At 42.1% G+C, this 14,902-nt stretch overlaps 1 protein-coding gene across 9 annotated transcripts in view; it reads right to left on the bottom strand.

The window, feature by feature from the left end:
- FAT3 (FAT atypical cadherin 3) overlaps nt 1–14,902 on the bottom strand; it is a 450,775-nt gene that overhangs the window by 226,753 nt on the left and 209,120 nt on the right. For 8 of the 9 annotated variants that reach the window (XM_053385580.1, XM_053385571.1, XM_053385573.1 and 5 more), the window contains exon 3: nt 8,892–9,206. In XM_053385580.1, coding sequence (XP_053241555.1) covers nt 8,892–9,206 — 315 coding nt within the window. Of the gene's footprint in view, nt 1–6,929; nt 7,898–8,891; nt 9,207–14,902 lie in introns of those variants that run through there. The other variant, XM_053385579.1, reaches the window with a different exon arrangement.

Below are 14,902 nucleotides of genomic sequence, written 5' to 3'. Positions count from 1 at the left end.
ATTTTGAACTGCTAGGTTGGCAGGAGCTGAGACAGAGCAACAGGCACTCACCCCATCGCAGGGATTTGAACCGCCGACCTTCCAGTTGGCAAGCCCAAGAGGCTCAGTGGCTTAGACCATAGTGCCACCCACAGGAGATAGAGTCAAGGAGAGTCAGCTGGCAAAATCCAAAGGCTCTGGTCACCTAGCAGTTCCCCACCAATGGACAACACACATGAACTTTGGGTTGCCTTGGGCAAGATAAAGCAACTTTCAAATAAAATGAATGAATAAATGAACAAAATGGCTACACGCACAAACGATCACAGCCCTTGAGGAGAGCATTTTCTTAAAGCAGGCCCATAGCTAAAAAAGGTTGCCCCTCATCCTTGCATATAGTTGTTCCTAGAACAATATATATACAAGCATTAATGAATAGAGCTGTGTGTTGTTTTAACTATATCCAAATTAGTTGCAGTTACAGATAGGTAGCCGTGTTGGTCTGCCATAGTCAAAACAAAAAAATTTTTTCCTTCCAGTAGCACCTTAAAGACCAACTAAGTTAGTTCTTGGTATGAGCTTTCGTGTGCATGCACACTTCTTCAGATACCTTCTTCAGGTATCTGAAGAAGTGTGCATGCACACGAAAGCTCATACCAAGAACTAACTTAGTTGGTCTTTAAGGTGCTACTGGAAGGGGGGAAAAAATTGTTTCAAATTAGTTGCACTTAGGGTAAACCCAGTGAAATCAATGGATTTAAGATAGTCAAGTCTGTCAATTGCAATGGTTCTATTCTGAGCAACAACCCTACACACAAGAAACTGGTGTAAAAGCAAGGCGGCATAACTTAAGCTGGAGTAAAGTAAACCAGATTCAAACTCCGTTCAGGAGCAGTGTTGTTGCTGGCTGAGCTGGCCTAAGCCTGACAGAAGCAAAACAAGCCTTTGAAATAGTGCTTGAGGTACACCAATCTTTTTACCAGCTGAACTCATGCTCCATGACCAAGTCAAACAGGCTTAGGGTGCAGCCTAATTCCCTCTCTTTGGTCCTGCCCCAATCCCATTTTCCGTCAGCAACCATGCTGCAGCATTCTGCACTAAACTGGCATTCTGCACAAAATCTCAGGGTCCTGGGTTTGAGCCCCATTTGGGGCAAAAGGATTCCCACATTGCAAGGGGTTGGACTAGACAAACCTTGTGGACCCTTCCAATTCTAAGATTCTGTATAGTGCACTCCAGTCACCCAATCCTGAAGTCACCAGTGTCTGAACTACTGTGGCAAGGCTCTCCAGGAATGCTTGCAGCTGGCGTATCAAGTGTAGTTGCAAACCTTTGCTTCCAGATACTGAGGCTACTTGCAGTTCCAGTGACCAGGTAAAGGTAAAGGTGAAGGACCCCTGGGCAGTTAAGTCCAGTCAAAGACATAGCTGTCAACTTTCAGATTTAGAAATAAGGGATCAGCAGCCTCAAAAATAAGGGATCAGCAGCCTCACCTGTCCCGGGGACAGTCTACGGGATATCTAACAATCTGGGATAGCAGCAGGAAGCAGTGGTAAACGGCGCTGGAATAAGGGAATTTCCTGCAAAAAAGGGAAGGTTGACAGCTATGGTCAAAGGCAACTATGAGGTTGCGGCGCTCATCTCACTTTCCAGGCCGAGGGAGCCGGCGTTTGTCTACAGACAGCTTTCCGGATCATGTGGCCAGCATGACTAAACCACTTCTGGTGCAATGGGACACTGTGATGGAAACCAGAGTGCATGGAAATGCCATTTACCTTCCCGCCGCAGCAGTACCTATTTATCTACTCGCACTGGCATGCTTTCAAACTGCTAGGTTGGCAGGATCCAGTGACCATGCATGATTCAAAAGTGCCCCCCCCACCTACTCCTTCGGGCAGAGTGAAATCCAATTAAAAGTTCAAAAGGCACACAGGAGAATACTTTAAAAAAACCCACCCATATTTATGAGGCACATAAACTGACCAGCCTGAAGGCTTAATTGAATATTTTATGGTATGTGCAACATCACCTATGCTTATTGCAGAGCATAAAAGTACCCATGAACCTTTTATCTCTCAGGACTAAGGGCACATTAAAAGAACATTTATTTACTGTGTCCAAAAGATGGGAAAGATGTTCTAAAATGATTGTGGCAGGAAAAGAATCGCTACTTGCTTCAAAGATTCAATTAGGTAATATTAGATCTCATGGTTTTTTAAGGGGGGGTTTAGAGTAATCCACATTATTGCTATCCTCATTATTGCTATTAATTTTCATGCCACATTAAACCATAGGTTAGCAAACAAACTATGGTTTAGTTCAATGTTGCGGGAAAGGTTTTGCTCTGCTACCCGCCACCTCGCTCCTGCCGACGACTGAACCCATGGTTTGTCCACCCCAAAGAAACCATGAGCAGTAGGCCAAGAACAAACCTTGGTTACTGATTATGGTCTGTGTGAGAGAATACAATCACAAATCCGGGACTGGACATTCCAGCAAGCCAGGCTGTGGTGGTACAGCAGCAGCAGCAGCAAGAACAGAAACAAGCAAAGAGCAGGGTGAAAACTTTTCAGCAGCCTCTGCCAGCACTGAACCCGTTTGTTCTGACTACAGTAAGCCTGCAACTTGCAAGGGGGTTGCATTCCAGGTATTGTGTCTAAAGCCAAAATTGTGCCTAGTCAAAACGTGTTGGATTCAGTGTCAGGTGGGATTGCCAAAGCCGTTTCCCCCCCCAGAACCCCACCTGCTTTCCGACCGATTTTTATTTATTTATATTTATTTCCCACACACATAAAGCTGAATGCACGCAATTTAAATGCACCTAAAATGCAGGCTTACTGTACAGTTTGATTTAGTTAAAATATACCGTTTAAATTAGTTAAAATATAGTGCAGACTAGGACACCACGGACTTGCATTTATTTAGTTTGAAAATGTTTAAACCCTTCTATTTGATGAATATTTGATGAATTATTGTATTTTAATATTTTGCTGGAAGCTGCCCAGAGAGGCTGGGAAATAAATAAATAAATACATACATAAATAAATAAATAATTCTATTGATTTAATATAAAGACTGAATTATTTTTTATTTTATTTTTGCTATAATAGTTCCTATTTTGCTATAATAGTTCCAAGACAATGCTTTCAACGCTGCATAGATTAGAGAGTTTTAACTGTGCTGCATCTGACACTTTGGGTCAATTCTATATATCCTAAGCAGCTGAAACTGTTCCATCGCTGGTGGCTGCACAGCAGAGCAGCTGAAGTTTCTGAAAGGAGGTTCAAGGGCATCCCCACACAGAGAATAACGCCAATACTCCGATCTACAGTTTCCAAAGGTTTTGTGATGGGAGAGAAAGAGGGCACTGCTGGCAAAGGGACAGAACCTGGAGAAAAGCAATCCTGTACTGTAACCGGCTGTTTGGCAGTACCAGCCGATTGTCAAACAATATAATCAGACCCAGTACTTCTTCAAGATGAAAACCTTATGCGTCAGAGAAAGTTCATCCACATCGTATGGGAATACCATGGGATTGGCTATTGCATTCTGCCTGGTGCTCCCGTCTGTCGCAAGACTTCTTTCTTTTTTTATAAAAAAAAAGTGTGTGATGGTTTGAATTAAAATTCGCTGCTTCCCTGAGAGCACAAAAAATTGCAATAAATCAATGCAATAAATTACTGCTATGCTTTGCTGTGAAATTAACAGCCATATATGGGAAATAAAGCAGCAAATTTATGGCCGCAATCAATCTGTTTTAATGTATATAGCTCCATCATCTGTTTTATCTACCTTCCCACCATTCCCTGCCTCTTACTTAGGGGTCAGCAAACTTTTTCAGTAGAGGGCTGGTCCACTGTCCCTCAGACCTTGGGGGGGGGCAGACTATATTGGGGGGGGGATGAATGAATTCCTATGCACACTGGGAAGAATGGGGCGGGGGATTCTAGAGTAAAGTTATGAAGCTCTTGCTCAAAACCATGGTTTGTCTTTTTTATGTCTGGAAGAACCAACTATAGCTAGCAAAACCATAGTTTGAGATCATGGACCTCTGCCCTGAATCAAATGGAGGGGAACCAACATTGAGGCATGATAATGTGAACCAGTACAATGCCTGTTTAAATTATGTGTAGTTAGAAAGAAGGAACAGATTTTTATACCCCATCGTTTTAATACATATGTATTGTGCAAAGTAGTGGCGCTGTGGTCTAAACCACAGAGCCTAGGACTTGCCGATCAGAAGGTCGGCGGTTGGAATCCCTGTGACTGGGTGAGCTTCCATTGCTTGGTCCCTGCTCCTGCCAACCTAGCAGTTTGAAAGCACCTCAAAGTGCAAGTAGATAAATAGGTACCGCTCCAGCGGGAAGGTAAACGGTGTATCCGCGCACTGCTCTGTTTCGCCAGAAGCGGCTTAGTCATGCTGGCCACATGACCCAGAAGCTGTACGCCGGCTCCCTCGGCCAGTAAAGCGAGATGAGCGCCACAACCCCAGAGTCATCCGTGACTGGACCTAACGGTCAGGGGTCCCTTTACCTATTACGCAAAGCAGCTTGCAATACTTAAAGCATATAGAATATGCATGTTAAAATATAACAACTAAACATAATGAGAGCGTGCATAGCTCATGAAAATAGCATGCACAGAGAAATGACCAAAGTTAGTACTGTAGACAATATGCAACCTTTCTTAAACTTGGCAAAACAACAACAATAAAAATGGGTCTGATCATTCTTTTGACTTGTAAATACACTATATGCAAAATGCATGCACACATTTTAATGGCTTCAGTATAATGGCATGTGTTTGTTTTGTCAATGTGACGGGACAGTTGGTTGCATAAATTATGCATAGACCATGGTTAATGCTTAAGCCTGCAGCATGAGGAATAACAAAGGAGGAGTCAAGTAATTAATCATATTGGGAAGTACAGTTCATCTAGAATTCTAGGCTACATTCTAAGTAGGTTACATACATACATACATACATACATACATACATACATATTATCTTGCTCTTATTTTTATCAAAGCTGATAAGATGGCAGCCTGAACCAATCTTCTTTGACTCCTGCAAATGTCAATCAAGACATAACATCCAAAACCACTAGACATGTTGAAGGGACTTGGAGTCCAATACATAAAGATTTCTTTGGCCTACAGTGTCAGTTGGGAAGGGGTATGGAGTGAGGGAAATGTTTTCAAAAGTTGTAGAATGCTACATATCTGATATATGGAAGCAAATGTGTGAATTGTTTAAACAGCAAATGACTTATATTACAGAGCATCATGACCACCATCATCACCATTTATTTATTTATCAGTTACTTATTATTTATTGAATATACACACACTCATGGCAGTTCACTGATGAAGGAACTGGAGAACATAATTTATCTGGGGTTTTTTTGCTGCCTTAAGTTTGTATCAGTACCATAGCTTGCTGTTTAGCAGAAATTGTACAATTTTGGTGTTTTAATTTGCTTTTAACAGGTCTGTGGCCATACAATAAAATTTGTCGTTGCTGCGGGAGAAATCGGTGGCTCTTCAAGAATACAGAAGCAACTGGTGACTGCAGTGTTAAGAGAGACCTGACAGATACCCAACCTGCCTTTTTAAAAAGGAAAAGTGATTTCACAATCACTCCAGGCAACACGGTTATACCCATGTTGGTTTTGTGTGTGTTTTACATGCTCAAAAAGTCACGCTGCAGTTTAGCTTTTGTCCCTTCCATTCCAAAGTAACCCCATGAATGGGTTGATCTTAACACCTCTTGCAGAGTAATCTTGTTTGAAGCATGATCTTTCTCTCCCACGTGGCCCTGCATGTTTGATGAACATCGCTAATATCTACTGGTTTATGAAGACTTCATTTCAGAAAACTCAGGTTTTATGGATATGAACTCATTGTAGGTGCATGTGCTGTGCCTCACGGTTTGAAATTTGCATCTGTAGTACTATGGAAGGCTTTCCAGACTAATGGAGAAGCAAAATAAATTACAGGGCTACATGGAAAACCTAAAATGTGTTTCCAGAACCTATTACATTTGAAGAATCCAAGGGAGGGTTTTAAAAGCATCTCTTGAAATCAGACTCAAGAGTGAACCAATAACACGAGGAAGTCTTTGTATAGATAGCCATCAAAATACAAAATTCAAGGTTGTATAGCGGGCAGGCATGCCGGTGTAGTTAGAAGAGGCATCGATAGTCTAATAACATTAGAGGCGAGGGGGAATTTCCCCAAAAGCTTCAGAAAATGCTTAAAATGTAGTTTAAAACCCTTGATTAAGAAAGGATTCTGGCTAGCCTTTGCTGTTCTTAAGAGCACTAACAAAAGAAGGGCTTTGTTGTTTAGTTGTTTAGTCATATCCATCTCTTCGTGACCCCATGGACCAGAGCACGCCAGGCACGCCTGTCTTCCACTGCCTCCTGCAGTTTGCTCAAACTCATGCTGGTAACCTCGAAAACACTCTCCAACCATCTCGTCCTCTGTCGTCCCCTTCTCCTTGTGCCCTCCATCTTTCACAACATCAGGGTCTTTTCCAGGGAATCTTCTCTTCTCATGAGGTGGCCAAAGTATTGGAGCCTCAACTTCAAGATCTGCCCTTCCAGTGAGCACTCAGGACTGATTTCCTTCAGAATGGATAGGTTTGATCTTCTTGCAGTCCATGGGACTCTCAAGATTCTCCTCCAGCACCATAATTCAAAAGCATCAATTCTTTGGCGATCAGCCTTCTTTATGGTCCAGCTCTCACTTCCATACATCACTACTGGGAAAACCACAGCTTTAACTATACGGACCTTTGTTGGCAAGGTGAGGTCTCTGCTTTTTAAGATGCTGTCTAGGTTTGTCATTGCTTTTCTCCCAAGAAGCAGGCGTCTTTTAATTTCGTGACTGATGTCACCATCTGCAGTAATCATGGAGCCCAAGAAAGTAAAATCTCTCACTTCCTCCATTTCTTCCCCTTCTATTTGCCAGGAGATGATGGGACTCCTTCATGGATCACTGCCTTGTTGTGGCGAAGGGGCTTGAATAACTCAGAGAAGCTATGAGCTATGCCATGCAGGGCCACCCAAGATGAACAGGTCATAGTGGACAGTTTTGACTGAATGTGGTCCACCTGGAGCAAGAACCTGCAAGCCACTCCAGTTTCCCTGCCACGAAAACTCCATGGACAAAGACAACAGGTATATAAAGAAGGGCTACATCTGGTTGAATCCAGAAGATAGGGCTCCCCCAAATTTCAAGAGGGTGGAATTCCTCAGTCTGGTTGAAATCCTTTAACTACAGGCCTTAAATAGATTAACATCTGTCTCAACAGGAAATATTCACTGGCTGATACTATCACATTGTCAAAATAGGTATGGATCATTTCATAGGATACCTGAACACCTGAACTCCAGGGTGGCATAAACATTAAACCAAGGCTCTCCAAGGTCACAAAATGTGAGAATTATCTGCATTTTTGTTTAATGCATACATCAATTTGTTTACAAACCTATATGATTTCCTGCTTAATTTTTCACTCTTACATCATGACTAATTGCACGGGTTGATTTAACGCTAAGTGGCAGTTACGAAAAAGACAGCCACCCCTCAGCCATCAAACTGAGCACTGTGGGAGTCCTTAAGAGCTATTTCTTCATGGGATTATTCTGTGCCGCACAATTCCAATTAAACAGAGACCTTCTAATCAGCACCACGCTTCCCTCAACACAGCCAAGAGACTTCTTAGGACAAAGACACCTCTAAGCTGCAACTCGGATGACAGAACTACCAGCTTTTCACTCTCTTTATGCATCAAGGACAGTTCATAATTGCTAGATTGGTTGACAGCTGATGAAGACTTCCCCAGTTAAGCCATGACAAATGTAGCTCAGGGTCTGGCTATGATTTTGGTATGTTGTCATTAAGGCACATATCTGAAAAGATGTGCAATAATCATACAAAATCTGTTGTTGACGCCAGTGATGCGGGTTGCAATTTTTTCTGCTTCACTAAGTTTAATAGTGTTGCAGGAACCCCCCCCCCCCGCAATCATTCAGTTTGTACAAACACGACACACACAATCACACACAACATACACAACGTTTCTGTTATAAATTCATAGTAAATCAACCATACATCGGATTTACACCGGTCCACTTTTATTTTGCTCCATGAAGGACTATCAAAGGGGGACGGTTTGATACAGGACGGCCATAATCCCTTAAGCGTACCAACACGTACTCAGGAGCCCTACCCAGTTGGCATGACAACCTTGATGGTCCCAGCCAGAAGACCATCAAGGTCACAAAGGACTTGCATATGGGAGTGGATTCAACACGGACTGGAACAAAGGACAATGATGAGATCTTCCCTCTGGGGGCAGGAAACTGCCAACTCCCCTTTGTCCTCTGGAAATGACTCATGGGGAGGGGGAAAGGAGGAACCAGCCAGGTGACAAGATACTCAGGTTACCTCCATAACTCCTCCCTCAACCCCTCCTTTTTGTGATGTGTCAATGATGTAGTCACGCTGTAGTTGTGATGTAGTTCTAGGGGTGTAGCTTGGGTAACTAATAAAAGTTGGGGTCTTCTTTTGTTCTGGGCTTCCATTTTGTTCCACCTTGTGGCAGGTGGGAGTCCTGTCGCAACAGTTTTGCTCTGGTATTCCTGGCTGGTGTCCTTGTTTTTTGTCCAAGAGAGCACACAAATTTCTCCATTAACAATAGACACAATGAATGGATGCAAACCCCAAATAAATATGAGGCCACTAGCACCATGTTGGTTTGCGCCCTATGCATCTCCCTATTCACAACAGCTTAACAAAAGGCTGGTCCAGAAAGAGATAAAACAGTACGTACACGTTAAATCTGCCAATCATCTGTACACATATCATGTCAACAGCATACAAGGTTGGAAGACATCTCCTTACCTGTTTTGGTATTGATGATGAAAAAGTTCTGGGGGTTCCCACTGGTAATCCTATAGGTCATCTTTTCATTTGTGCTGGAGTCAGGATCTTGAGCCTGTATCTGAATAACCGATACATCCTTAGGAGAGTTTTCCAAAACAGATGGGTAATATATGGGTTCAGAAGTCAACGGGGCGTTGTCGTTCACATCTTCAACCTCAATGTAGACCTCGATGGTGGTGTAAAGTGGAACAACACCACGATCTGTTGCATACACAGTTAACCAGTAGGACTGAGTCGTCTCTCGGTCCAGGATATCTGCAGTATAGATAACTCCTGCAAAAAAAGACGTGAGGGGGGGAAAAGAGATTCAGGATCGTTGCTGAAGATAAGAAAACATAACTGTTTCAAACACAAGGATGCCCCATTAAGGAAACATGAGAAAGCATTCTGAAGCCATTGTGTGTTCTTGATTTAAACAATATGGCTGTTACATTCAAGTCAGCATGTGGACATATCACATCAGTTTTTGGTTATGCGCACCCTTCTTTTCTTCCATTTTTCCTCTCACATTCCTCCCTTCTTCTCCCATTTCATCATTATCTTGGAGCACTCATTACTAGCTGCCTCTCCCCACATGCATACCATGAGCACATGCTGATATATGTCAAGTCGAGGTTATCATTCATTCATGACATTCAACACACTGAAAATACACTAAAGCTCTGTTTTTGCATTCAGGTCATGCATTCCATGAACAGGCATGGAGGTAGCATAACAGGCTCTGCCTCTCACCTTACACAGACTCACTGAAGGGTCGGACAGAGCCACTATGCATGGAACTATATGCGAGGAAGGCTGCATCTATGGGAGCAAGCAACTGCCATCAAACAGCTCCTCAATTCCAAAAAGCCTTTCATGGATTCAGCTGCCCATGCAAGTGTTCAATGGATGCGCATAAAGAGAGTGGCTGCACATGGCACCTAATGCCTTTCCACTGGACCCCTGAATGGGGCATCCTTTTTGCACAAAGGTGTTTCATTTTTTGGAGCTTTGCAAACTGCGAATTGGACTTCTTTGGACTGTTTCTCGACGGCCTCACTTGACTTTTCCCTAAAGTGGTTTTAGTAACCATTCCTTGCTTACGATGAAGGTTTTATGATGGATTGACTTCTGCGAATGTTGCACTGAGACTTTAAATGGTTCGATTTCAGCAGCATGAATCAAACATTCCCAGTCCTGCTTAGAAGAGGCAAAACTGCCACGACAATTACCAAAAAGTGCAGATAGCATTAAGCATACAGTGATGATCCAAACCAAGTCCTGCTTCTAAAGCCAGAAAGTGCAACTATGTAATTCCACCACTTTTGGTCATCCTAATCCATCATTAATATTCAGGGATGAAATGTTTTGAAAGAGATAGTCCAGGACCAAATAATAAGAGATATATTAGCAGGAAAGCTTCAGGGCAAAATGGGAGGAAAGAAAGTTGGGTTCAGCTACCGATGGTAGTTAAAGAGTTTAAGTACATCAATTTGTCATTCACGGGAGAAAGATTTAGCTCCTGGGCAGTGCTAATAGAGAATTTTTGATTATGCCACCTTGTGAACACTTCTCTGAGACTGCCTAGTCTTACGGAAAGTTTCAAACAGCTAGCATGTGATTCTTCCCACAAGGAAGAATCTTTCTTCGTGTACAGCTGTTTCAAACCCAGGTGCCCTGAACCAATCCTGACCTCCAAAAGCAAAGTTTTAAAATGTCTAAAATTAATAAGCCAATGAAGAACAGAAAACCACCGCCTGGCAACAGAGAGGAAATCAGAATTGACAGATTCATGCATCCTTAGGTACAGGGCACCTCTCCCCTGGAAAGCTTTTGGTTAACAATATTGTTTTCAATATAGTTTCTTCTGCTGAGTTAACGTCACTGTTAATCTCCTATATTAATTGGCTCCTATGAAGCATCTTGAAACAATTTCACAGTACAATAAAACCTTACGTAAAACCGGTTGAAACAATTACATATATAAAAACAACTTCAAATCCAATACAAATACAAGACTGGGATTTTTTAAAATCCACTCAGAAGGCTTGCTGAAGTGTTGTTTCAAAGTATATTTTTGTTGTGACTGTAAAGTGGGCTTCTTGGAAAAACAACAGAGAAATACTTTGTTGTATCAATAAAACAAATACAAGGCAAATGCTACGCTTCTGAGGAAGAAATGCCAAACATTCGTCCGTTATTTTACAGAAAAGCAAACTTTGCTGGCGTATTAAGGAACCCACTACCTAAAATCCCACATAAATGCACAACCTCCCCTCTTTTCATTCCCCCAGTGAGGTGCCCCAAACTGGTCATGTGGAAGAAGCATCCATAATTAGCGGCAAAGCTCCACCTTGTCTTTGGTCTGTGTAAAACAGGAAGTGATACATATGCTAAAAAGAACAAGGTCCATTTATCTCTGATTAAAGCCCTATGCATATTTATGTGCAAATTCAAAATACCCTTAAGGCTCTTGGCGGTGTGCCAATGCAGCTTTCATTGATGGATAGGCTGAGAAGAACTTATCTGCTTCCCATAAGCTGCCTCTACTTTCCCTAAGCCGACTCTTTTGAGGCTCCACTTCGCATTGAGTTTAGGCAGGATTGGAGGTGCCACAGATATCTTTATTTTCTGATTCCGAAAGCCAAACACACACTCACATATTCCCTGGCTGTGCCACGAATAACAGTACAGTGGTACCTTGGGTTAAGTACTGAATTCGTTCCGGAGGTCCGTACTTAACCTGAAACTGTTCTTAACCTGAAGCACCACTTTAGCTGCCACACCGCCGGAGCACAATTTCTGTTCTCATCCTGAAGCAAAGTTCTTAACCTGAAGCACTATTTCTGGGTTAGTGGTGTCTGTAACCTGAAGCGTATGTAACCTGAAAGTATATGTAACCTGAGGTAGCACTGTATGAGAGGAGTCAGGAACCAGGGTATAAAGTCAGTAATTACAACCAAAGGACAAAGAAGGAGGCAGGATAAAGTTGGCTATCCAGAACCAGTGCCTACAAAAGGACACAAGAACATACCTAAGTTCAAGCTCAAGCAAGACTTGCTATGACTAAGTTTGTTTTTGACAATCATGTTTTTGTTTCAGAAAGCCTACCCAGTCATGGAAATTTAACACAAAAACTTATCATGTATAGTTAGTTTTTTTAAAAAACAACCCAACACCTGCTGGTTTTGTTTTGATAAAAAATTAAGGCAACATGTTTTTAAGGGTTTTGTTTTTGCTGCTATTTTTCAATGAATACTTGAGTCTAATCAGGGCACTTTCCCCTGCTCTTAGTGTCCATGCAAACTGCTGTTAGGAAGCTGTGAGGCCCAGTTGGCTCATAAATTACTTCCTGCACACGACTGGGTGAGGTTAGAGGTCTGCTCTACAAGGAAGAGATGTTGCTAATGCACATGATGAATCTGGCCACGACTGCAGCCAAGGGTACAGAATATGTGAATATTCTCCTCGGATATCTGGAGACTTGATTGCGCAAGTTGTTGGGCAAATTAGGCAAGCACAGGAATAATTCAGGGGGGAAAAACATTCTACTGCCAGGGATTTGAATGAGAACAACACAGATAAAAAGCGCTTGTGTGTGTGATGTGCAGGAATGATTTCAACGTGCGTTGTACTGCTGAGAAGTCGGCTTTTGAATGGGGATCTTAATGCACAAGAATGCCAAAAGGAGCACACAATGCACAACAATGATGCAGAAAATAGCCAGAAATATCCCAAACAAACAGTGCCGGTGTTCAGAAAGGCAGAAACACACACAACAATAGACTGAAAGCTGTTAGCACATTCTTATCCAGGAAGGTGAGTTCCTTTATTAATATGCAAGTAGAACTTCAAGTGTACACTAACAAACGCTTGCCTCAGCAATCCAAAAACCAAAGTTGTGCCATTAGCTGGTGCAAATCAAAACATCAGGGTTCTTTAGTTCGTCTAATTAATTCTGATTACTAAGGTTGGAGCAGGGAGTACCAGTCAAGTTTACCCCTTATGTTAATGCACACTCTGTCTCTGAAGGAAACTATGAACATGGAAGAGTTTAAGCGATATAGAAAGCTGCCAGCGAGTGGCTTAGTGGGGGGGGGGGAATCTGTGCCCCTCCAGTTGTAGCTGGACTCCAATTCCCATCAGCCCTAGTCAGCCTGGCTAATGCTCAAGGATGATGGGAGTTGCAGACATGAAACATCTGGAGGACTGCAGGTCCCCTACTCCTGAATTAAGCAATGTAGTTGTATATCTCCATTGGTTGCAGGGTGGACAAAAATCAATGATTATTTTTTTAAAGAAAATGGGTTTTTTTTAAATTTAAATCAGATTTTTTTAAATAAAATGCTTTTGGAGGAAAAATCTTTCTAAATATAGTTTTCTATTTAAGTTACATTATAGTCCAAAGGCTATTAATCAGGAAATAAGGATTTGTTTTAAGTTTTTCATGTGTACTAAAACTCAGTCTGTTTTTTTTTTTAATCATTTAACCACATCAGTTAACAAACATGGATACATATGCTGTAATGTTATTGTTTTAGTTAAATAAATTGTTTAAATTGTTATTAAGGAAATGGTTATTTTTCTCCTTCCAATAAAGTACAACAGAAAAGTTGTCCAAATATAAGCAGTTAATCAACCTCACAATAATTTCATAATTACCTGTCTATGTGTTTCTAATAGTATAACCAAATCAGTAATTTTTATATAACTGTAAAAACTATTCTGAAACTTTATTATTTCAATAGTGAAACCTTCATCTGGTTGTAAGTATTAAGATTATACCAGCAAGAATGAGTCTTTCTGTAAAAAAAATTGGTTTAAATCAAGTCTTACTGACTAGTGATTTAAATCAAATCCACCCTGATTGGTTGCTCAGGATAGTTTACTCCTAGATACCCTACATAGTCAAACCACATCAATATTTATGGAGGAGGAATTTTCTTTATTTTTATTTTTTTGTGTGTGCGCCCTCACCAACCAGTGACAGGGAAGCTCTCCCAGCTAAAATTTGCTGAGAGTAAGGAAAGCGATCAGCTGAACAGAAACCTGATGGATTCCAAGCCCGTCCTCCAGGATCCTTGCCCATCCTCCCACAAGCCTGCAAATCCAAAACTGACAAGAATCCAGGCATTGTAATGTCTGCTCCACATGTGAAGCATAAACAATACCAGACTCCACAACCTGTATTTCCAAGCAAGGAAATATGAGTCTTGGTGACATGTCTGTGTTGAAGCGCTGCTGGTGGGCAGGGTGAATTTAAGGAACATCGGGGGGACAGGACACCCAGGGGTGACACATTTAGTGGGTCACTTTAACCGGCGTGGGAGGGAGGAACTGTGGTCCTTCATATGACGATGGACTAAAATGTACCATCAACCCTGAGCAGTGGCTATGCTCACGGAGGCTGATGCGAGTTGGAGACCCAACAACATCTGGGAGGCCAAAGGTTCACCAGTCCTGCTTTAACCAGAGTTATACACATTAGGCGAGAGACACCAATTCTCCAGCCCTTGCTGGCTGCTGCCACACACTTATTGCTTTATCAGATCTGTTTGTCACAGGCTCCGTACACACCTGCATTCATTAATTAAAACAAAGGAAGATAAAAGAGAAGCCAAGCTGCTGATGGCATGAGTTGCTGCAACCTACATTGCTGAAGTTATTGCAATCTTCAAAGCATGGATTTGGTCACAAGCTTTAATACAGTTTAAGTGCAAGATTACATGGGTGTGCAACCAAAACCAGTAGCTTTGGGGTGAATTCTCGCCACCGCGTCCACAGCTTCCAGTTCAACCTGTCTGGCTTCTTGACATCATGAAGTGGCGGCGTGTATTCCATCACTTTGTTCTGTGACACTGGCCTGCCATTGCAGCAAAATGCACAATACGGTGGCTTCAGGACATGAGACAAGTTGTGTTAAGATGACTTGGAGGTGTGTAACCACGGGCATGCCATTATTTTTTTACGGCTGCCCTGTGTTTTTCGGG

This window comes from Podarcis raffonei, chromosome 4, assembly GCF_027172205.1.
Source record: "Podarcis raffonei isolate rPodRaf1 chromosome 4, rPodRaf1.pri, whole genome shotgun sequence".
Classification (NCBI taxonomy): Eukaryota; Metazoa; Chordata; class Lepidosauria; order Squamata; family Lacertidae; genus Podarcis; species Podarcis raffonei.
Note: the sequence above shows the minus strand (reverse complement) of the source record. Positions and strands in the feature narration are given on the sequence as shown.